The sequence below is a fragment of the Leptonychotes weddellii genome, chromosome 5, assembly GCF_054177405.1.
Source record: "Leptonychotes weddellii isolate Sample4059 chromosome 5, ASM5417740v2, whole genome shotgun sequence".
NCBI lineage: Eukaryota > Metazoa > Chordata > Mammalia > Carnivora > Phocidae > Leptonychotes > Leptonychotes weddellii.
Genome location: NC_138373.1, coordinates 41,846,107 through 41,868,451, shown reverse-complemented (window position 1 = coordinate 41,868,451; position 22,345 = coordinate 41,846,107). Strand labels below are relative to the sequence as shown.

The 22,345-nt window shown below is 45.1% G+C and overlaps 1 protein-coding gene across 6 annotated transcripts in view; it reads left to right on the top strand.

Moving 5' to 3' along the window:
• The window catches only part of SFMBT2 (Scm like with four mbt domains 2), a 229,429-nt gene that overhangs the window by 6,913 nt on the left and 200,171 nt on the right, over positions 1 to 22,345 (top strand). For 3 of the 6 annotated variants that reach the window (XR_014145456.1, XM_081820547.1, XM_081820543.1), the window contains exon 1: positions 12,640 to 16,257. Coding sequence is in view for 5 of the 6 variants with exons in the window: in XM_081820547.1 (XP_081676673.1) it covers positions 16,158 to 16,257 (100 nt within the window). In the remaining variant the exon portion in view is untranslated. Of the gene's footprint in view, positions 1 to 12,639; positions 16,258 to 22,345 lie in introns of those variants that run through there. The other 3 variants (XM_081820544.1, XM_081820545.1, XM_081820546.1) reach the window with 2 other exon arrangements.

Sequence of the window (22,345 nt, the reverse complement as noted above, 5' to 3'; positions counted from 1 at the left end):
GTATTACACGCCATATTCTTACAATAAAGTAAGCTAGAGAAAAGAAAATCATTATTAAAATCCTAAGGAAGAGAAAATATATTTGCAGTAGTGTACTTTATAAAAAAAAAATCCATATGTCAGTGGACCTAGAGTTCAAACCTGAATTTAAGAGTCAGCTATACTTCCTCTCTCTGTAAGACTAGACGTGTCCTGGACAACTCCTAAGAAAAATGATCTTGTTGGCTAAAACAAGTGTTGGCTGTGTTGAAGTCCATGTAAATGAGACAGGACTGTATATTGTAAATAAGGGAAGGTATTCAGTTTAGAACTTGCAGTACAACAAGGGATGTTATAGGATTCATATAAAGTCACTGAACAAGACCCTGAAGGATCGGTTTTGCAGGATCATGTTAGGGTATTGTGATGTAAAGATGCCAGCATCACACTCCCCATCTGGTTAGCGCCTAGTGAATTTTAAAACATGATTATGTTTCACCATATACTGATAGTCAGGTCCCTTGGTTTTGATAAGATGATATTCACTAATCAAAAAGTTTTATTTATTTTTTTGTCACTTAGGTTTCTGTCCTTGTGATAAGATAGATGTCGTTGACACTGATGAAACAAAGAATCCATTATGCTTTTCTGTTTCATTCTTTTTGATTTTCTGTAAAAAAAAAATGACACATTTGGTAGATAACGTGCTTGTGAGAGCATATGGTGATAATCTGTAGAGTAAGGCCAACAGAAGACCATTTTGGAGCTGGTGGGATGGGGAAGATGGGGCAGATTTTTATCCTGTGATTTTTTTTTTTTTCCCTGAAGTTTTGTTGGCTGAGAAAAAAAATCTTTTATTATTATTATTTTTTAAATATTTTTAAGTAATGTCTTGCCAGCAAGTTAGAGCAAGAGAGAGAGTGAGGATTTGAATCCTAGTCTTACATTGTCTTTGAAACTGTAATTGTTGTATATTGATTATTTACTGTGTGAGACACTGTGTCTAACACTTTAAATGTGTTAGCTTACTTAATCGCTATAGGTGAGTGCCGTTATCTTTATTTTATTGATAAGGAGATAGAGTCTTTGGAGAGGTTCTAGGGCATCATATAAATAGGGTTTTTTTTTTTTTTTTTTTTTGAACTTGATTTGCAATGCAGGAAGACTAGAGCATTTTCTGTTTACATTTATTTCAGATGGTCATGGAAGAGCAGAGCCTCTAGATGAAGCTAAATCTCTGTTTTTAAATGTAGAAGTGAAAATATTCAGTGTCCTGGGTTGGGATAGAATGTTGCTCCCTGTCATGTGAATTGGCCATTACAGTTTTGAAAAGTGTTGTGTTTCTGAAATTTCAGCTTAATTAAAAGGTAATTGGTTTTCCTACACATCAGTTTCCTTTTTTCTCTCCTCTCTGAAAGACATTCCCACACCAGCGTAGGTGAGAGTAAGTGGAAAAATTCTCAAGTCGTAGGCAAGTGGAGAGTGGAACTCCAAAGGACCTTGGGACAGCTGGGGAAGAGAGCTAGAATTTTCCCTTCTAAGTAGCTTTTCTTTTTCTTTTAAAGACTTTATTTTATTTATTAGAGAGAGAGAGAGAGAGAGAGAGCATGCACAAGCAGGGGGAGCAGCAAGCAGAGGGAGAAGCAGGCTCCATGCTGAGCAGGGAGCCCGATGCGGGGCTCGATCCCAGGACCCTGAGATCATGACCTGAGCCAAAGGCAAACGCTTAACCACTGAGCCACCCAGGTGCCCTTCTTTTCTAACTAGTGTCGACTACCGATGAGCGTAGTCTTTTAGATTCAACTAAAGATTTTGGTCTTTTATTACGTTATTGTTTTCTTGAGTAGAAACAGAAAACTTCAGAGCGGCTCCTTGTGTGAGGCCTGGGTAAGCATGGTCCTTCCTGTGCCCACTCTGCTCTTGTCAGTGGGTTGTGCACATGGTGAGGTTGACCTCAGGCTCGAAGCTGGCCATCAAAGTTTCTTTGCTGTAGACGAGCACATACATATTAATTTCACCTCCTTTAAAGCTCAGGAGAAGATGTCGAGTTTTGCCAAATCCAAAGTAAGCAGGATTTTTCTGGAAATTGGCTTTTGGCATTATTTTAGGAAGTGCACTAAAGGAAGATAAGCTACGGTCTCATGGTTAGAGTGAACCGGGCTTAGGGATTCAGAACCCCTGGTCTGGCTCCAGGGGGGTGTATGTGTGTGCGTGTGACCTTGGCTAAGTCACTTTCCTTTAATCCTCCCTCTACTTCCAGTTTTCGATTTTTCCTGCCATGAATGGCAGATAGAATTCTTGCTAGGTACAAATATATTTTACAGGCCGGCTTTAAAAGGTGAAAGCCAGGTTTACTTTTACGGATTTGTGACAAATATGCTATCTTTTTGTTAGAGAAAAAAATCTCTCTCCTACATACTTTACTGTTGCAAAGGACGCCTTTACTTCCTACCTCCACGTTGGAAAGGATGTTTCCGTCTGGGTGGTTTAAAAAAAAAAATGCTCTTTGGTTGTAGTCATCTTGAGGATTCACTCGTAGTCAACTTGTCTATGTGCTTAGCACAAACACTGGACATGCAAGGGAAGAGGGGATCTATCATCTGATATAAATGATGCCAACTGGTGCATGGCGTGGGCTAGAGGTCTTTATTTTTTTAAAGATTATTTATCTGAGAGAGAGAGAGAGCACGCGCTCATGAGCAGGGGGAAGGGAGAGGCAGAGGGAGAAGCAGACTCCCGGCTGAGCAGGGAGCCCAATGCTGGACTCGATCCCAGGGCCCTGGAACCTGACCTGAGCTGAAGGCAGACGCCTCACCGACTGAGCCACCCAGGCGCCCCAGGCTAGAGGTCTTTAATGAAAAAAGGCAGAGCTCCCTAAGAGACTGTTCCAGACAGGCTTCCAGTTGGTACTCTTGCTGAAAGAGACGCATTGCTTCTCCAGCACTGTGGAGAGCTTGCAGAAACGTCCCACAAAATGAGTAGAGATAAGGGACAGAAAAAGTCAAGGGGGATTAGGGGACAAAGAACACTGCCAACGTTTCGGTTGGATCACTGTGTTGTGTGCATTTATTCCTGCAGGGAAGAAGCTGGATTTGCCTTTTGAAAGGTGGAGAGCGAGGGAAATAGGAGCCTTAGCATGGAGGTACCTGGGGAGGAAAAGGAGGGTTTGGAGGACAGAAGTCATTAACACAGCGGAAGTCCAGACTGCAAACATGTACTTTTCCAGGAAGCCTACTTGTCTTATGCATTCATATCCTTGTTGATATTAACTCACTAAGTTACACTTAATCTGCTTTGATCGTACTTACTCTTTTGTACTTACGATGTCTTTATTTGTCAACGGACGAACAACAGATGCAAAATCACTGCTCCAGCCTCTGGCTGCCTGTTGAAGGCTGTAGGTTGGATCCTGTTTTTGCTCGTTTTGCTCAAACTGATTGGCCATGATTGACACTGACGTGTCAGCCCAATTTTGGTCGCCAAACACTGCATCCTCATCCTACGTGTTTTGTCTTTGTTCGTATCACTTGCAGTTCTCAGTCTTCATTTTCCACGTGGCCTAGTTACACAGAGGCTTTTAAAGTCCCGAGTGTGTACAAGATGTGTGTTTGAGAGACTTACCTCCCAGCGTTTTTATTTATTTATGTATGTATGTATGTATGTATGTTTTCTTGGAGGGCGGGTGGGGTGGGAGTGAGTTTTCAGATGTTTATCTGGTGGCAGGTGAGATTTCTTTAGGCATCAATGTTTTCTTCAGGCATTTCCGAGGACAGGGCTTTCCTAGCTGAGTGGGACGCTGGGAGGAGTCCATCGCCAGGCCCAGAATCTTGCGAGAAGCATTAACATCAGTGTGCTAATGAAACAGAATGCCGCGGGTAATGTTTTGTATTGAAGCTGACAGTTTCTGAGATCCTCCAGTGCCTCATGCCCTGGTGTGTGTAACCCCTGCCAAGGGTGTGTCCGTGATGTCAGGTAAGGCAAGGTGACATCCCCTGGTCCAGAAAAACAGCCAACTCTGGAATCAAACCCACCAGTCATGGTTCTCCGTGCTGACGTTACGCTTGCAGGAGGCAGGACGACTCTAAGCGGCATAGCAGAGACTATTTGGAGCCTCGTTTTGGCCCTTGTCATTCATTGTCTTTAAAACTTTAAATATGCTTTATCCTTCCCAACTAGCTGAAAAATGCAGGACACCTTTCCCCTTTCCATCCCCCTCTGTGGCTACGGAACCTCAATGCCTTAATGCAGTTTATCAGGTTAAGTCTGTGACTAGCCAGCTGGGCATTTAGGTCCTGACCCACCTCTTTTTACGAAAGCTTTCGGGATCCAGCTCAGACCATGGGTAATATTTTGTTTTTTTTGAGTCTTTATTCCATTTGAGGGGAGGCTCTATTACTGTCTCCTCCCATATACGCTTTGTTTTAACAAGGAAGGTCCGTGAAAACCCAGATTCCCTGAACTGTGCGCCTGGGAGGCGAGACTTTTAGAGCAGGCCCTGTGTTTGGCAGATGATAACAGTGTTGCTTGTTGCGATTAGAAGGCCAAGGGTACATTCTGGTTTAGTGATCGTTACATTCCAGTGTAAAGGCCAGATCTCCGTGAATTACTTCCCCATGTTCTGTACTAACAAAACTAAATTAGGGTGTTTTTATTGACTGCATAACGATATGCAGTGGGACACCACTGAAGTCAACTTCCTTCATGCATTTAAATGATATGATTTATAAAATTTGATTCATGCCCAATTTTATGGTTATAGGTATGGCTTCAGGTAAACACCTGAAATGCTCTCTAGTTGTTTTATGAATCCCCGAGGAGATTGCACAGCTCTCCAGGCTGGCTTCCATTAGACATTTTGAAGTGTGTGGCATTTCTCAAGCATCATTGCTGTGTATCTGTGCTGCTTGAAGTAACCGATACATAAGATCCCCTCAGAAAATTAGGCGCTGATGATTAGACATTATCTACGCATGTCTAGCTTACTGAAGGATCCCTTGTCAGAATTCTTTGCTTTTTGAGTTCTCATGATCATACGTACGGTACATGGGCTAGTGACTTCCACACATGGGCATGTAATGTGGGATACACATCTCCTGTAAAATATGAAGGATGTTTTAGCTTTGTCAGAGGCTTGGATGGATGCTCTAATTCATTTCAGTCTTTGTAGGTGACAGGGAAACCCCAGGCTTAGTTCAAGATGTCAGGACCGCGTGGGACGATGTCTGTGCTAATTCTAAAAATCATGCTTTTTTATCGTAAGGCCTTTCCAGGCTCTTTGGTGTAAAGTATCTCATGTCAGTCCTAGGGTCACGTGAGGACCGTGTTTAACCTTGGTGGCTTGGAAGCAAATTTCTGGTGCAAGAAACCCTTTATCACCACCTGGATGCAAAGACCTATTGCATAGTAGATTCCGTTGGGGATTTCAAGGCGCCATCCTTCTTTAGAGCCAATAAGTAGTAAAGGGTCCCTAAATAATCTGTAGGTAAATAGTAAATTAGTAAGTGAACTTTTGAGCCAGTGCACAGCTCAGCTGCCCTTTGCTTGGGTTTTCTCTTCTCTTGAGCAGGTAGCTTGGGACGCTGCCGTGTTTCTCATGTTGCATAATGTCCCTTTGGAAGCACTGATTTCGTTCACCTTTACTCTTGAGTAATACATGCCGTTTGATTGGGAGGTTAAGAGGTGACAGTTAAAACCATGAATTAGAAGACACGGTACGTTATTGTGGGAACCGTAGGCTGCCGCCAGCCAGCCCTGGTGTTTTCTCCTGGAGTACCTCTTTTCCCCCACATATCTTATTTCCCAGGATTGAGGTATGAATCTGATTGTAAAAAATTAGCATTTCTTGTGCGGGGACAGCAATTTGTGTCAGATTTCAATCTATTTAGAGTGAAAACCAACGAAGCCCGGTTGACAAATGGCCAGTAAATTGCTGTCCTAATCAAGGTGAATCAAGCTCTGAGCATGTGGCGGATGGCAGAATTTCATGAACGTTGTGCCCCAAAGAATCAGTTCATCTCACTTGATGATGGAATCAGGCAGGACCTGTCTCTTCTTAGAAAGGCTGCGTGTTGGCTATTAGGAGTCAGGAGGGGATGGGCGCAGTCAGGCTTTATTAGCAGGTTGGATCCGGTGACAGGGTGGATATAAATAGAAGGAGGCTCTCCTCGATCATAGCGCTAGGCCCTTAACATGGCTTTTCTTCTTCAAAGCCCTTTACAGGTATGGTTCTTGTAGCCACTCTCAAGATCTCAGGCTGTTATTTGGCTGTTTATTTGCATGTTGCTTCTTCCAAAGATGGAAGTAGTGATTTTTCAGAGATCAGATTTGGGAAAAAAATTAGGTTGTACATCCTTCAGAATCCTCTGATATTTTCCGCTTTATTTGAAATATTTTGAAAGGTCTTAGCTCAGGTTAGGTGTCCTGTGCTCATTTCGAGATTTCCCGAGTATGAAATGAGGCCATTTTCTGTGCGACTTAGACACGCTAGATATCCATGGGCAGCTAGAGCATGTCTGGAATTTCATAAGCTTTGAGTTTAGACCTTCACATTTTATTTTCTATCTGGAGAATATTTGCTTTTCTGAGTCATGTGAAGAAATGAACAACTGCAAACCTTTTCCCACTTCAGAGTAGGGAGCATGAAATTATGAGTATGTTAAGTAGTTACATCGCAAGTTTCTTGAACTACTTTGAGGCAGATCACTTTAAAAAGTCTGGGTAACTAAAAGAAACGGGACATTTCTTTTATCACTAATACAGTGCAGTTCACTAAAGTGAGCCCTTGTGAGCTGCAAGCCTTTGGAGGCAGCCTCGTGACTTACAATAAAAAGCTTCATGTTTTCACCTGAGTTTGGATAATTGTCTCTGCACAGTAAGAGTGTAACATTCCTCATGTCTTTTTTTTTTTTTAAAGATTTGATTTATTTATTTGAGAGAGAATGAGAGAGAGCACATGAGAGGGGGGAGGGTCAGAGGGAGAAGCAGACTCCCTGCCGAGCAGGGAGCCCGATGCGGGACTCAATCCTGGGACTCCAGGATCATGACCTGAGCCGAAGGCAGTCGCTCAACCAACTGAGCCACCCAGGCGCCCTCCTCATGTCTTATAAAACAAAATCAAGATGAAGAAGTGGTATATTAGTCAGTAGTGGGGTGAGGAAGGAAGGAAGGAAGAGAATTTATTGATTCTCATAAGTGGAGATCTGAAGCTGGAGCTGGACTCCTCTGTTGCTTTGGATTTAAGCGGGGGATCTTTCTTGGAGACTGCACGTGCCTCATCTCAGGGAAGAAAGTGATGTGTGTGTTTTGAGACGTTCCCTTCTAAACCGGTGACAGTAGGCAGAGACCCCAGCCCTTCTATAATGGAATATGGTGGAATCCTTTTCAGTGTATGTTGACCAACCTGGGAGTAAAGACATAAAGACACTCATGCTGGGATTTCCTCTTGGAATGACCCAGCTGACCTCCAGATGGGTTCCCAGGATTGACAGCCTCACTTGGCTTGGAGACGCCAGCCAGCCCCTCAGTGCCCCCCTCTTAAACAGGAGAACCACAAAGTGTTACCAATCTTCTGAGGAAGGTACCTAACATAAAAAGTAGAGACCAAAACCAACAAAGAGAACAAAATAACTTCTCTTATGAAGGAGAGAAGAAAAATCTCTAAAAGAAGATCACGAATCACCACAGGGAGGTAATAGCAGACTTTGCATCCTGGTAACAAGAACAGGATAGGGTGGGGAAGGGAGTCTTAACGAGAATTTAAAAAGAGCTTTGTAAAATTAAATTGTAAAGCTCCATAGAAGAGCTAGAGGAAGAAGCTGATGATAGATCCTAGGTGGAAGATTTAAAAAAAAAAAAAAGAAAAGAAAAAGCAACAGAACATAAAAGAAAAAATTAAGCAGATTGAGGAGGTCCGACATTTGATTGAATATTTGGGCAAAAGAACAGAAAACAGAGTTGAGGAAATTAGTAGTAATTCAAGAAAATATCCTAGCACAAGAACATGAATTTTAAACTTGAAAGAAGCCAGTGTGCCCTGAAGCCACAAGCAGATCGTCAGTAGGCACGTCATTGAGAAGTTTCAGCTCAGAGGCCCCAGTAACTGGACTGCTGCCAGACTTCCCCGGTGGAAGCTGGGAGACGGTGGACAGAAGCCCTTGAAACTCTGCGAGATGTTTTTTCCACCGCGGAGGGTTTTTTTTTTTAAGATTTTATTTTATTTATTTGAGATCGAGAGCAAGTGAGAGAGAGAGAGAGAGAGCATGAGCAGGGGGAGCAGCAGAGGGAGAAGAAGACTCCCCGCTGAGCTTGGAGCCCCATGTGAGACTCGATCCCAGGACCCTGAGATCATGACCTGAGCCGAAGGCACATGCTTCACCGACTGAGCCACCCTGGCACCCCTTGACCTTGGAAGTTTTTTCCCCACCTAAACTACTAGTTCCAACGTGAGGGTAGTTAACGGCATTTTCAACCATGCAAGGCCTCATGTTTTCCACCTAAATCCTTTCTTAGGGAACATACCTCCTCAAAAGGGAGAAAAGCGAGAATGGGGAAGACATGGGACCCAGAAGAGAGGCTGTGTGACAAAGGAGAGAGAAGCAAGGTCTCAGGATGGCGTTTGCCAGCCAGCCAGGCATAGAAGGCAGTTCGTCTGGATGGGAGCAGAACAGAGGCTCTAGTGGAAAGTTCTTGAGATGAAATTAACAAAATGCCTATATATCTCAGTTTATGGAGAGGAGAATTCCACAGTGAGTGGAAACATTGCGTTCTTTCGAATGGGTGATAAGTATGTTAAAACTAAGGACGTGGAAAGAACAAGGTCATGACTGACTCCAGGGCAGAGTTGTGTGAGGAAAAGGACACAGTCCCAGGGTGCTGCGGGGTCAGCTGGGACGTCCTCATAGAGCTTCGGGGTCACACCTGCTAGGGGGCGAAGGGTGGGAGGGAGGAAGAGCAGGCTGAGTGCTAGCCCATGACTTGATGACAGCAGCTGGGAAGTTCATAAGTGAGTTATCAGCAGTGTGGAGATGAACACCATGGCAATCAGCCAAGGGATCTGAAGGAGAAGGGCATTGCGAGGAGTGAGGGACACCATGGGAAGAGTCCCTAGAGATTGTACAACCCAGTTTCCTCTTGCTTTTTGAGAAAAGAGACCTGCAAAAAATAATTCGGTCAGATACATAGATCCATTAAGAGCGTGGCTCCCCGACGAAGAGTCAACATGATGCAATCTTGATAAACTGTAACTCCTTTCGGCAGATGGTGTAGCAAAGCTTGACTTTGTAAGATGGAACTGAGGTAACTGGCATTCTGTAAGGAACACTACTTATCATGCAAGACTATTTAATGCAGAGCTATTTCTGAAAGAACCAACCTTCCCCTCTCCACATGTAAATGACTTTGCAGAAATATATGTATTTTTTTAGTACACCTATGTTAAATATCTCTTGATGCAGAACTACTTTATCTTTCTCAGCACCCCAGACAAAAATCTTTTCATCAAGCTGTGGTTCTCCAGGTGTAGTGCTCGGACCAGCAGCATCAGCGGCACCTGGAAACTTGTTAGAAATACGAATGCATCGGCAGTTCTCCTGATCTATCGATCAGAGACTCTGAGGGTGGAGCCCAGCAGCCTGAGGTTTGACAAGCCCTCCAGGTGATTCGGTTGTGCCATGCATCTGGCACGACCACATCCAACTCCTTGGCCATTTACACCTCTCTGTAGATGATGGGGGAAAGCGGATGTTGAGGGTGGAGGAGGGACAGTGAGCAGTCTCTGATGCACAGAAATTTCTACCCGTGTGTCTTTCAGATACACAGTAATCCATTCACGGTCAAATGCCTCGTGATGATAAAGTCATAGGAGACTGCATTTCAGGCCGTGCAAAATCATGGTTGTCCCTTTATAAACCAACCCCAAAGGACTCCAAATTTAATGGCTGCTGAACTAAGGGGGAATATATGGATACAAGTCATACTTCTGTTTCTCTGAATTTTCTCATAATTCAAGGAAGTTTTGGTACACCGAAACACAGCCTTGTATGCGTAAGTTTTTAATATATGATAAAGACAGAATGTGGAAACCCAATGGGATACAAATGGGTTATTACCTGTGCTCGGGGGAGGGGCGGGAGGGGACAGCCCAGAGCTGCCCCTCACAGAATATTTGAGCAGAAATTCCCCCTATGTTAAAGAGTTAAGTGTAAGCCTTGGAATCCCAGAGAAGTTAGACTTCTGGTGTCTCGGGGTGGGGGGAGGGCTTTTTTGAAAATGCAACTTTTAGGGGTCCCTGGGTGGTTCAGTTGGTTAAGCACCCGACTCTTGATTTAGGCTCAGGTCATGATCTCAGGGTTGTGAGGTCGAGCCTCGCGTTGGGCTTTGCGCTGGGCATGGAGCCTGGTTAAGATTCTCTCTCTCTCATTAAAAAAAAAAAGAAAATACAGTTTTTAGAAAACTCAAGGGAATGGATAGATTTGACTAAGTTAAGAAAAAGAACTAATCTTTTATCAAAAGGAGCCACTAAAAGGAAAGTTGGGGAAGATATTTGCAGCGGTTTTGTGACATAGAATATGGAGCGCTCTTAAAAATTATATGAAATACCAACAGTTAAAATGTGGGAAGGATATGATGAGCAGGGTTATCACATGAGGGTAGCATGTTACAATGGCATGTTGTGTTTTTTGAATGTCACATTGAAAAAGGGGAAAGGAAACGCGGCTGATGGCCTGGAGGGGGTTGGCTTCAGATACAGTCTGTCGTCACTGCTAGGCACAGTCTAAGTGCGGTGCAAGTGAGTCCTGTGGGCTGGAGAGCATTTGGGCAGTGTGGGTTGTGAGGCTTCGATCTGTTCCTGCATTTGGCCCCTCATCTCACCTTTGGGATTGCATGGGAAGGCCACATCAGAGGTGCATTAACATTAATGGCTGAGGATGACCAGCACAGCACTGACGATGATGGGGAAAAATAAAAAAGTTTAATGGTCAGTAGGAGGGGAATGGTAAATAAATTACTGTATTCATATTATAATAAAAATTGTGCAACCATTTCAAGTTATGTTTTCAAGGAATTTTAACGACGTGGGAGGAATGCTTCCTGTGTAATGGTAAATGAAACAAGAATTAAAATTCTAAATTCTACATGAACTCAAACCCTGCAGAGAAGCTGTCAGGGGGATGTGTTATCCACATAAAAGTGATTCTCCCTGGGTGTTGGAGTGACAAGTGACTTTAATGTGTTCCTTTATAATTTTATTTTCCTAGATTTCTACAGAGTGTGTATACCTTTTATGGGAAGGAAGAAAGTAAATATTATTGGAAAAGTGCAAGTGTGATGTGTCATTCGCCAAAATAAATACATTCTGCAGTCGCCTGTGTAAATAAAAGCCTTGTCACTTGTCCTTACAGAATAACTCTGCCACTCATTGATGTGGCTTTCTTTTTGATATTTATAATGTTACCCTTGAGTTCTATTTAAAATGATTGATTAGGTGCATTTAAATTGATGTCTTACTTTATAGTCCCCGAATCCTTTTTTACAGTATCTGGTCAGGGGCAAGTGCAGAGAGCTGAGTCCCCAAGAAGTCATAAAAACTTGAGCAAACTTTTCCCCCTTTAATGAGTATTCTATGAGCCATTGATACTTGACTGATTTCTTAATAGTTACATTCATGCACTCTTCTTTCTCCTTCCCAGGAAAACTTTATGCCTGATTACATTTTTGAGCTGGAATGATTTTCCTGAATTTATAGATGAATGAAAACAGGAAACGATTTTCGTGTGATGCACATGCTTTAGCTTATTAGATCGTTTCTTCTTTGAAATTATATTGATGCAAAAATGCAGCACATTCTATAAAAATCCGCTACATTGGAACGTTCGTTGTGAAATGTTTGTGGAATATCACGGGGAAGCTGTTAAGTCTCTTTTTGAAGTTTCTTAGGTTTTAAAATGCCTGTGTTCTCTTTTAATTAGCTTGCTATTGTTAAATTAAAACTTTCAAGAGAGCCAAGAATTGATGGTTATTTTTAGGACATGCTCCAAATTCAAATATAGTAAACTCTGGCTTACCTGTGCGGTGGGCTAGCTGTGCTCCCTAATACGGCAGCCGATATGACTTTTAAATTAAAATTAATGAAAATGTAAATTGAAATCCTCTTTCACACTAGCTGCATTTCAAAGGCCCAGTAGCCACATGTGGCTCCTGGTTACTGTACTGGACCGTGCAGATCTAGAAAATTCTACTGGACCTTGCTGGCCTAAAGATAATTCAAAATAGGTAAAAACCCCTAATAATTTCTGGTTAGCTCTAGAATACTATCTAGTGAGTGTTCTTCCCCACCCATTTTCTTCCTAACAAGACTTTGCTTGGCTTATGCTAAAATTACTTAACCGTCTCTGAATATTCTCCAAATGATAGGAGGAGGCAGAAAAGAATTAACAGGGGAGGATGCTTGTTCTGTTAAATTTCTTTCAGATTAAAAAAAAAAAAATTTCGGGGCGCCTGGGTGGCTCAGTTGGTTAAGTGACTGCCTTCGGCTCAGGTCATGATCCTGGAGTCCCGGGATCGAGTCCCGCATCGGGCTCCCTGCTCGGCAGGGAGCCTACTTCTCCCTCTGACCCTCCCCCCTCTCATGTGCTCTCTGTCTCTCTCATTCTCTCTGTCTCAAATAAATAAATAAAATCTTTAAAAAAAAAAAAATTTCTTTCAGATAAACAGGTAATCTGAATGCAGAAAAATAAAACACTGAAAAAAGCTCTGGTAGATTCATAGAACTTTAGATTTGAAAAGGGCCCAATGATTACATCTAATCAAGCTTTCATGAGAAGTTTAGAGGAACAGAGAGGTCAAGTTATTTGCCTAGGTCACACAGCTAGATCGTGGCCTTGTTACTCTCCAAGTTACTATAATTGTGTTGTTCAACAACTTTAGAGAGGAGAGGAGCCAATTAGAGTGGGATTAACTTTACATAGGATCACAAGTGTATTGTAAAAAACAGGAAGTTACCCTTTAAAAACCCAGCTTTGTGAGCTTTCTTTTCATGTCTTCAGAAAAAAAGGTACTTTCATTAATAGAAAGTTTTACCTTTGGTCTTGAAACTAATATATATTTTAAGAATCAAAATGAAATATGCTTCCTTTTAAAAATAGCCCTTTTTTGGGGGTGAGGGTGTTGGAGGCAGGAAAAGGATTTGCTTTTCAAAATCCTGTTTTCATTTTGCAGAGCTTCTGGGTCAGTTTTCACCAGGGAGATTTGCTACCCCCACAAAGTCCATCGGAAGTAAATTTCTGTGGACGGGTTTGTCATTCCCCTATTTAATGTGATTTCTCCGGTAATGTTTATTTCCAGAGGCACTGCCTAGGTTCCATGCGTTGCTGAGAGTGAGCTGTGGAAAGGGATTTATTCTAGGAAACTGCCTCCAAGCTGTGAAGAGATCGCACCTTGTTAATGTCGGGGGGACTCCTGGGTCGTTTGCACCACGTCCTGTGGATTGTACTTTTGAAATACGCCGCGCGCTTGTTTCCTTGTTTTCTCCCCAGACCTCCGTCCACACGGTCCTGTTTCAGTCGTGTCCCCATCTGTCCGTCTGTCTGGCTGGAGCGACTTTTCTGGAACAGATCAATCAGATCATTGCACTCCCTGCAGTGAATCCTGCGGTGTCTACTCCTGCCCGCAGAGTTGGGGTCCTTGCTTTGGCAAACCATTCTCCTCTGCTTGGGGTTCAGCCTTGAATCTGTTCTGCTAGCACGTTCTCCGATCCTGCCCCCCACAACCTCGTGGTGATCTCTGCTTCTGTCTGTGTCTCTAGTGTTCCCTGTTGCTGACCAGCTTGTAAGGGGTCAGCGCGTGCCCCCAGTGGGGATGCCCTCTGTTCCGGGCTGTCTGTGATACTCTGTTGGCTCCAAGTGTTCCCCCCTCCTGTGTCATTCAGCTGCTTGTCCTTCTGCACCCCCCCATCCTTGGAAATGTCCCCGACAGACTCCAGTGGACATCCGTGAGGGAGGCAGTGTTTTGCAGAGGGTGCCGCGTCTTCCCCTGTTGTTGGTGGGCATGGTGTCCCCGTCTAGGTGATCGGGTGATCCGCAAACTCACACACATGCTTCCGTCATTGCAGGCAGGTGTGTGTTGTCCGCTGCGTGCTCCCTGTGCGTGTTCTCGCACCCGGCGCTTGTTGGCTGTTGGGTCTCTGGTGGGCTGGCCACATTTGCTTATCAACAGGCGAGTTCTCTGCAGATGGCATTGGCCATTGCTCCTGGATGCTGGTGGCGCTGGAGACACACTGGTGAGTACCGCCACCCGCTGTAACATCCAGGTCTAGGGCACGAGAACTTGCAGGGAGCCCTGCCGGCCTGTGCCTCTCCTCTCTGGTCGGCTTCGTGCAGCCCCGTGGGGAGGAGATCTCCAGAACCATGGCTCCCCACAAATACCAGTGTCTGTGTCATAATAGGACTCGGAAAGGAGCGTTCTTATTAGGAGAACACATTTCTGCCTGTCATCGTGTGCGTTGTTTTAGCAAACTGATGTCGCTGGGGTAAAATTAGTCAGCCTCAGTGTGCAAAGTGCTGGGTTTGCCAATGCCCTCTGTTTTAAAGCATCTTGGAACCCGTCTATCTGTTCCACGGGTTCCTTTACTTAATCTTTCATTTAAAGAAAAAAGACAAACACTCTGAGTTTCTATTTACATTTAAGTCGTTCGTGTGCGCACCCAGTTTTCTTGCACCGTTGGTCTTAGATGTTGCTGCAGGGCGGGGTTAGGACTGGCTTGCCTTGCTTTCTCGGCCCCATGCAGCGCTCCGGTGAGCCTGTGGTATTTACCGATCCTTGATGTGGCTTTTAAACAAACCCAAGAAACCATTTCAGCCTTTTAACCAGTGCTTTCCTATTTTTTGGGACAGCCCTGCCTTGCATTGTATCTCTCATCCTGACTTCTCCTCAGACCGCACAGCCTCACTTTGCTTCAGAAAATAGAAAAAGCACCTGTGCTCAGAGACTGTGGGATGAGTAAAAGATAATCTCCCGGTTGGTTATGTTTGCCTGATAATTTGTCATTTCATTTGCTTATTCGTGTACTTACCTTCATACCAGCAAGATGCATAGGTCGCTGCTGGAAGAAGCAGTCTAGACATTTCCATGGTTCCTATTCTAAAATAGGTATTTCCTTTCTTTGTGTTTTGATTGAGAAATGGCTTTGTATCCCTGCCCCCACAGCGTCTGCCATAGTATTTTATATAAACAGGTAGCTAATAAATACGTGCTGGGTTAAGTTCCCATGCTGTGTACCTGGTACCTTGCCCATCTCCTCCTGGCAGAGTTTTTTGTCTTCTTCCTGCCATTGCACCGATGACTAACACCCTCTTATGAACCTTTAATTTTGACCCCCCCTCAAAATAATTTTCCAGGAAAGCAAACTGAATAGCACCAAAAGGGGTGTGTGCACGTGAGAGAGTGTGTGTGTGCGCGCGTGCTCGCACACGCACGAGTGCATGTGGCCAGCGGTTTAAAAGGGGGTGGTATTCTTAAAAGGTATTTGAGTGACAAATATTCTATTTATAGGTGTAGAGGCACTATGGTTTTCTTCATGCATCCTTGCCCTTTTGCTGATTTAATCTTTCATCTACGTGTGCAATAAAAGTAGATGTTGAATGAGTGAAAGATTTAAAAGCCCCGCATGGCTGTGTCTGTCTAACCACCAGAGAGGTCAGCGGCCGACCCTTAGGAGTGGCGACCCTTAGGGGGGGGCGCATGCCTGGCTGTTTCATGGGCTGTAATGTAAATGAACCAAATTGTAGGTTCTGTGAGAAGCGCCTGTCATTTTACCTGTTTTTCCACCTGTCGTATCTGAATGCAAGTGAAGAATAGCCATGCTATTATAGGAAAAATCTAATTGGTCAGAAAGCACATTGGCAAACGTCGGTACTTTAACTGGGTCCGGTCGCACATTGCTTGGGACACGCGAGACGTCTCACCCGTGTGTGGGTATTTTCTGTTATCAGCATTACGTGGCATCCTACATGTTATAGTCACCTGGTAGCAGCTCTGATAGGATGCTCTTATTTTGGAGGGGACTTTAAAAACAAAGGAATATAATCAAGGTGCTCTGATTTTTTTTTTTTTCTTTGTTGGTTGCTCTTAGGTAATTCTTGCTGCAGGATGCATTAAGAGAAGAGGATCCTTACTCACTAGGCATGGAGAGCAGCTTGTCAGCTTCCAGCATGCAGGACCCTTCCTCCTCACCCTTGGAAAAACAGCAAAGCTCAGCAAGCGGTAATGGAGGTCTCGATTCAGGTGGGACTTTGTTTTCTGGATCTCTCTCTGACGTTTTGATTTAGTGACCGATACCTTCCCGAAAATGTTCAGGAAACAATGGGGCAGACATCTCGAGATCTCTCGCACTGCCTGTTCCTAGGATTTGCTGTCATATTTATAAGCATAGAGCAGCTTGAAAGTTACACAAAGTTTGGCTCAAAATGTAGTATTTCCAATACTAGATGGAGAGGGGTAGGTTGCAGTGAGGTGACAGATCACTTCAGAATCTCAGTGGTTAACACAGCAAATGTTTATATATCATTCATGCTAGCTCTAGAAAGAGCTGGTGCGCTTTCTGCGGATTCATGCCACACCGATTTTTTGTTACGGGGTAAGCAGAGCTCGAGGGTCGTGAATCAACAGTGTGACATGCTCTGGCTCCGAACACACAGCTGTTAGTTTTGCTCAGAACCTCTGGACCAGGACCTGTCTCGTGCTGGCACCCCTGCAGGGGAGGTGGGAACGTCAGCTTGTGTCCCTCGTGCCCAGAGGGACAGGACAGCGGGCTCTGCCTAGGCACTGATGCCGGCACCCCCACTCCTCTCCGAAACCTTGAGCACGGCTTTCAGAGAAGTGCCTAATGGGAAAGAAATTTAGGTCATGTGAATCCGTGGTATAGTTGTTCCTCCCTTCAAGGAACCCAACACCTAACCAGTCTTTGATTGAATTTTAGTATTTCATCGATGAATTTTTATGTGTCTCTTTTTCTAAATGCTTACACAAGAGTCCGTTTTAAAAAGACACTTTTTTTTTTCCTTCTTTTAAAGGATTGCTCTATTTGCATAACAGCAAATTAAATCAGGACAGCTTAGCTGTCCGGATCATGAACGTTTGCTCTGGTGAATTCATGTACAAAATGTTGATCCTTAATTCAGTGAGAGATTTGACCCTTATCCAGAGAAGTCACGATGGTTGTCTTCATATTCTGATGAGTGCTGTCAATGGCAAAATTACAGATGGCTCGATTTCATTGGATTTACTGCATTAACTCAAATTTATATCTTTATCTGCAAAAAATCTGGAAACCCCTGAAGTTATTGCCTAAATATGTGGAAAAATGTTAGTGTCGGCTTCAGAATCAGCCCAGTTTCCCCACCCGCCCCCTTGGGATTTTTCTGTACGTAAGCTGGAGTGAGGAAACTTCTAGAAGCAGAGCTGAGTCATTGTCCCCTAGTGGAAGTATGGAAATTCTCTTCTGAGGAAACTGAGTCCCATAGGCGGAAGGTTCACCCTAATTCTACTCTCATTTAAGTACAAATACGCTTTTTTTTTAAAAAGTCTGTCTAGGGGCGCCTGGGTGGCTCATATGGTTAAGCATCTGCCTTCGGCTTGGGTCATGATCCCAGAGTCCTGGGATCGAGCCCCATGTCCAGCTCCTGGCTCAGCGGGGAGCCTGCTTCTCCCTCTGCCTCTCCCCCTGCTCGTGCTCTCTCTCTCTCTCTGTGTGTGTCTTGAATGAATAAATAAAATCTTTAAAAAAAATAAAAATAAAAAAAAATAAAAAGTCTGTCTACGTTTGCTGCATGAAATTACGTTTCCAGTTTTGGTTCCCTGGGCTTTCACAGGCCTTCGCCGAATGCACATCCCGTGTCTGTGACTGCCTCATTTTCAAAGGTATGTTTTCAAAACTGTTTTAAAAACGAAACGTGTGTTGACTTTTCATTTTCTTACAGCTGCAATATATCTGTCTAGCTTAAGTAGATTTTGAAGCCCGTTGGTAATAATATGGTGTTGGGAGAATTATTTGTGCTGCATTTCCTCTCGGGTGATTCCATGAATAGGGAAGTAGGGGATTTGTTCTGTCACCAGCCAGGCTGGGCTTGTGCTGACGGCCAGTCGTGTGCACACACTTCATGGAGGCTTCCTTGCTCGTGCACGATGGGGGACCTGAATCATACAAGACCTGAAGATCTTTACTAGAAATGGTAGTTCTGAAGAGCTCCAGATGATCTTAACATGTACAGACATGGGCCCCGGAGGTTTTTTCCCCCTTACGTGGCTGATCTGTCCTTTCCCCTTGGAATTTCCGTAAGCACCTCTTCGTGGAGGAGACTTGTAGGTGGTGCCATGAAGAGCGACTCCTAAAGGAGGAATAAATTTAAGGCAGGATCTTAAACCTCTGTAGAGAGCAGAGGCCAACTTCGAGAAACTCAGTGTTTCTCGAACATTGCGTCTGTTACAATGGACTCAAGTACGAGTCATCAAAAAGCTTATTTTCCCCTTCAAGCTGGTAATACAGAAAACAGTTCCCATTCTGGTGTCGGTGGGGTGGGTGTCTGGTTGTGGGGCCCACTGTGATATGCTTGGGGCCGCCGTGGGCTGTTTGGCCGCGAGCGTTTTGGATGAGACTCGCTTCCCAGAAGAGCAGGGGGAGGGCAGGCTCAGCTGGTTCTCCATTGACAGAGGACAGGTAGGTACATGATCCTGAGTTCGAATGGTATGGCAGGCACTCTCTAAGGACTTTTATGTGTGTTGACTCAGTTTACCCTTCCACGACCCCATGAAAGCGCTGCTTTTATTATCCACATGGTAAAGAGGAGGAAACCGGACGACGTGGTGAAGTCACTTGGCTCTTGTGTTGGAGCCAGGATTTCATTCCAGGCGTCCGGAGGCTCGGAAGCAGGTGCTCTGCACACTGGGTCGTATCTGCCCTTCCGTGCAGGGCGAAGTCACCCACGTGCACGCGAGCACGCCCCCTCCACGCGCACACACGCGCTTTCTGGGATGCAGGCACAACCCAGCTGCTTTCTTATCCTTTCCTCCACATGTCTGCTTGCCCCTCCCCACGTGTGCTGGAACGCAGGCCCGTCGCTCCCCAGCAGGTGACAACGCGTGGTTCCCTCTAGCTCTTCTCGGCCCAGGTGACAGGGCCAGCGCCTTCCGTGGTTGCCCCCCCCAACTCCGCTGCTTTGACTTGTGTCCCCATGCCCTACCCCGAACCACTGCGCTTCCTTGGCACGGACGATCCATCCCTCTGACGCGAAAACTTCACCGTACAGCAGTGAGCTCCGACTCCCAGTAACAGCTTTTTTATTTTCCGTTTTGCCTCTTTTCCTAAGAAAAGCTCAAATCCTAGTTTGACTGGCACCTCAGTCCTGTAAAGGAAATAGGCACCACGTGAAATGACTCTTCCTCCCAGGAGCGCGGAGGACGTTGCCCGGATGAGCGCAGACGGATGAACGGAAGGCCTCCCCAGCGGACAGGATGGACAGTGTTGTCACCGGGCATGCAGAGAAGGCCGTGGACCCAAATTGGCTTTCTGGAATTCTAGGCTTCTCCAGTTGCCGTTATAAAAGCAAGCAAAACAATATGCTGACATGGTGATAGATAGAGTCCTTGACATTATTTTTCCAGGCTGGCCAAATTTCCCGATGAAGTCTGTAGATAAAGTGGTGGTGCACATTTAGACTGGGCGGGCTTCTGAGTAAAGAGAATTATGCTGGCAATGCGGGCTTAAAAAAAATTTTTTTTTTTCTTTTGGTGTTAGGAATACATTAACTGGAGTCCCACAGGCTTTTTTATTCTGGAAGGAAAGGAGTCAACATTCTTGTTAGAAAAATTCAGATTTCTTATTCTTGGTGCCAGGAACTTTAGCGTTCTCTGTTAAAAACAAAACCAAACAAAAGACCAAAAACACTTCTCTTTAGAATACTAATTGCCGCTCCCCTCCCCCCCCGCACCCCCAGCTGGGTGATTGGGTGATTTTTATGTGTTTTCTTTTTTCTGGAAAATCTCTCTGGCCATCTGGGTGCAGATGACTGTCCCCCCTTCCCTGGGGGACGTCCTGCAGCCGTGAACTCGGCCCTCGGCATGGCCTTGGCCAGCCCTTTCCGAGTGTCGTTCGTGCTGTAGGTCTGTTTAATGCCCTCAATGGAAGGACTTTTTAAGCCTTGTGATTGTATGAACGGACTGTCAGCAGTGAAAATCGCGAAAATTTAATGCCTTGCTTTCTCTTCCCGAGTGTATGAGGAATATCTAGCACATGAGAAAGTGTTGTATGAGATTTCATCGGCTCCAAACCTGCAGACTCTCTGTTCTTTTCTTGGCAAGTGGTCACGGACGTTAGCATTCAGCCTCCCAAAGTTAGCCAATTTCAGAGTGTAAAACCAAAACCCAAGATTTGATTACTTAAAAAAAAAAAAGGTGTGTGAGCCATGTGTTTACTCTGCTTTACGCTATCATGTATAAGGTGCGTAAACGTACACACCTCCACTTTTAGTGTTCTTTTTCTTTCTTTTTTTTTAAAGATTTTATTTATTTATTTGAGACAGAGAGAATGAGAGACAGAGAGCATGAGAGGGAGGAGGGTCAGAGGGAGAAGCAGACCCCCTGCCGAGCAGGGAGCCCGATACGGGACTCGATCCCGGGACTCCAGGATCATGACCTGAGCCGAAGGCAGTCGCTTAACCAACTGAGCCACCCAGGCGCCCAAATAAATAAAATCTTATTTTTTTTAATTTTTTAAAGATTTTTTATTTATTTATCTGAGAGAGAGAATGAGAGAGAGAGAGCACAAGAGGGGGGAGCGGGAGAGGGAGAGGCAGACTCCCTGCCGAGCAGGGAGCCCGATGCGGGACTCGATCCCGGGACTCCAGGATCATGACCTGAGCCGAAGGCAGTCGCTTAACCGACTGAGCCACCCAGGCGCCCTAGTGTTCTTTTTCTATCAGGAAATGTGCTGGTCACATAAATAGACTTCTGTTTTCTACAACCGAGTGGCCACTAATAGTGTGTCTGTTTTCTCTTAGAATGTGGAATTTTCTTGGTCGCGTTTCATGGTCGGTTTTCATGACGTCATGGGGAAAAACGCTTCCGACTGGTGCCTTGGCAGAGGCGGGAGATTGTCAGAGTTTCCCTGATAAAATGTTTATGGGTTTAAGAGGTTTATGAATCAGCTGTAAATATTTGCTCTGGGTTTATGAGGCCTCCACTCATAAACAGTGTGTGTGTTTATCTATTGCTCATTGAAACGTCTTTAGAGAACGGGCTGTTCGGGGAATGTGTGTGCCTGGAGGAAGTACTATGAGTTACAGGTCAGGAGAGGCCTAATTGTAGGGGACCCTAAATTTTGTGTATGATTTTATTGTTTAAAACTACTGGTGCTGGGCACACGAGCTTTAATTTTTAAAATCCCATTCCAGGTTTGACTTTTAAGTATTTTCTGTGGACCGTGGAGCGTGAACAGCACTCTCTGTAGCAGTGTTCTTAGGAACTCGCTGGGGAGTCACTGGGGGACCTTTCCGTCTCTTGGTGACTTGAACGAACACCCAAGTGACGCCTGAAAACCATCTACAGCCTGTTTATTGCAGGAAGAGAAACATGGTTTGTAATGAATTAAAATTCAGTGGGAACTAAGTTTTGGGTAGAATGCTAGTAGCCTCGATTGGAATTGTATGAAGAGTGAAGAAGCTTAGCGAGCGGTCTCGAAGCTGAAGCTGAGAAATTTAAGCCAAGGTCTCACCCTCCCGGACGATGCCAAGCAATGGCGTCACCGGTCCTTCCAGGCGTGGTGCTGAAGCTCATCCAAGCTTTCTAGCCCCAGGCACTGGCTGCTGCAGGACTTCTTCCTCGTTCTGTCTCCACGCAGGTGTTTCTGATGCCAGGGAAGCCAGCACTCCCTAAGAGAGCCCTTCCATTTTCCAGGAGCTGGTAATTCACCCAGGGGCTCTCCCAGGACCTTCTGCCTCCGAAGGCCCAGGACTGAGTTTCATGGCCATGTCGTCCCCCTGGTTGTGTCCTCCTGCCGAAGGCTCCAGGGGCTCTCTGCACACACTGTTCTCTCTGAGCTTGGCTACTGCCTCCTGCCTTCCCCCATCTCCTGCGTCTTCCCGCTGCCGGGCTTGGCTCTCGAATGCTCTGATGCTCACCAGCACAGAAGACAGACAAGCTGGCCCTGGAGCCTGCCTCGGGTGGTGGTCCTGGAGCGCATACGCCCTACGCGTGGTGCAGGCAGAAGGGAGACATGGAAAGGTGTCTCGGGAGAGTTCCAGCTTGAAACCCGACAGCCCGAGTCAGATCCTGCTTCTGTGGCTGGACAGTTGCGTGGTCCTGGTGACCGCGCCCCCCC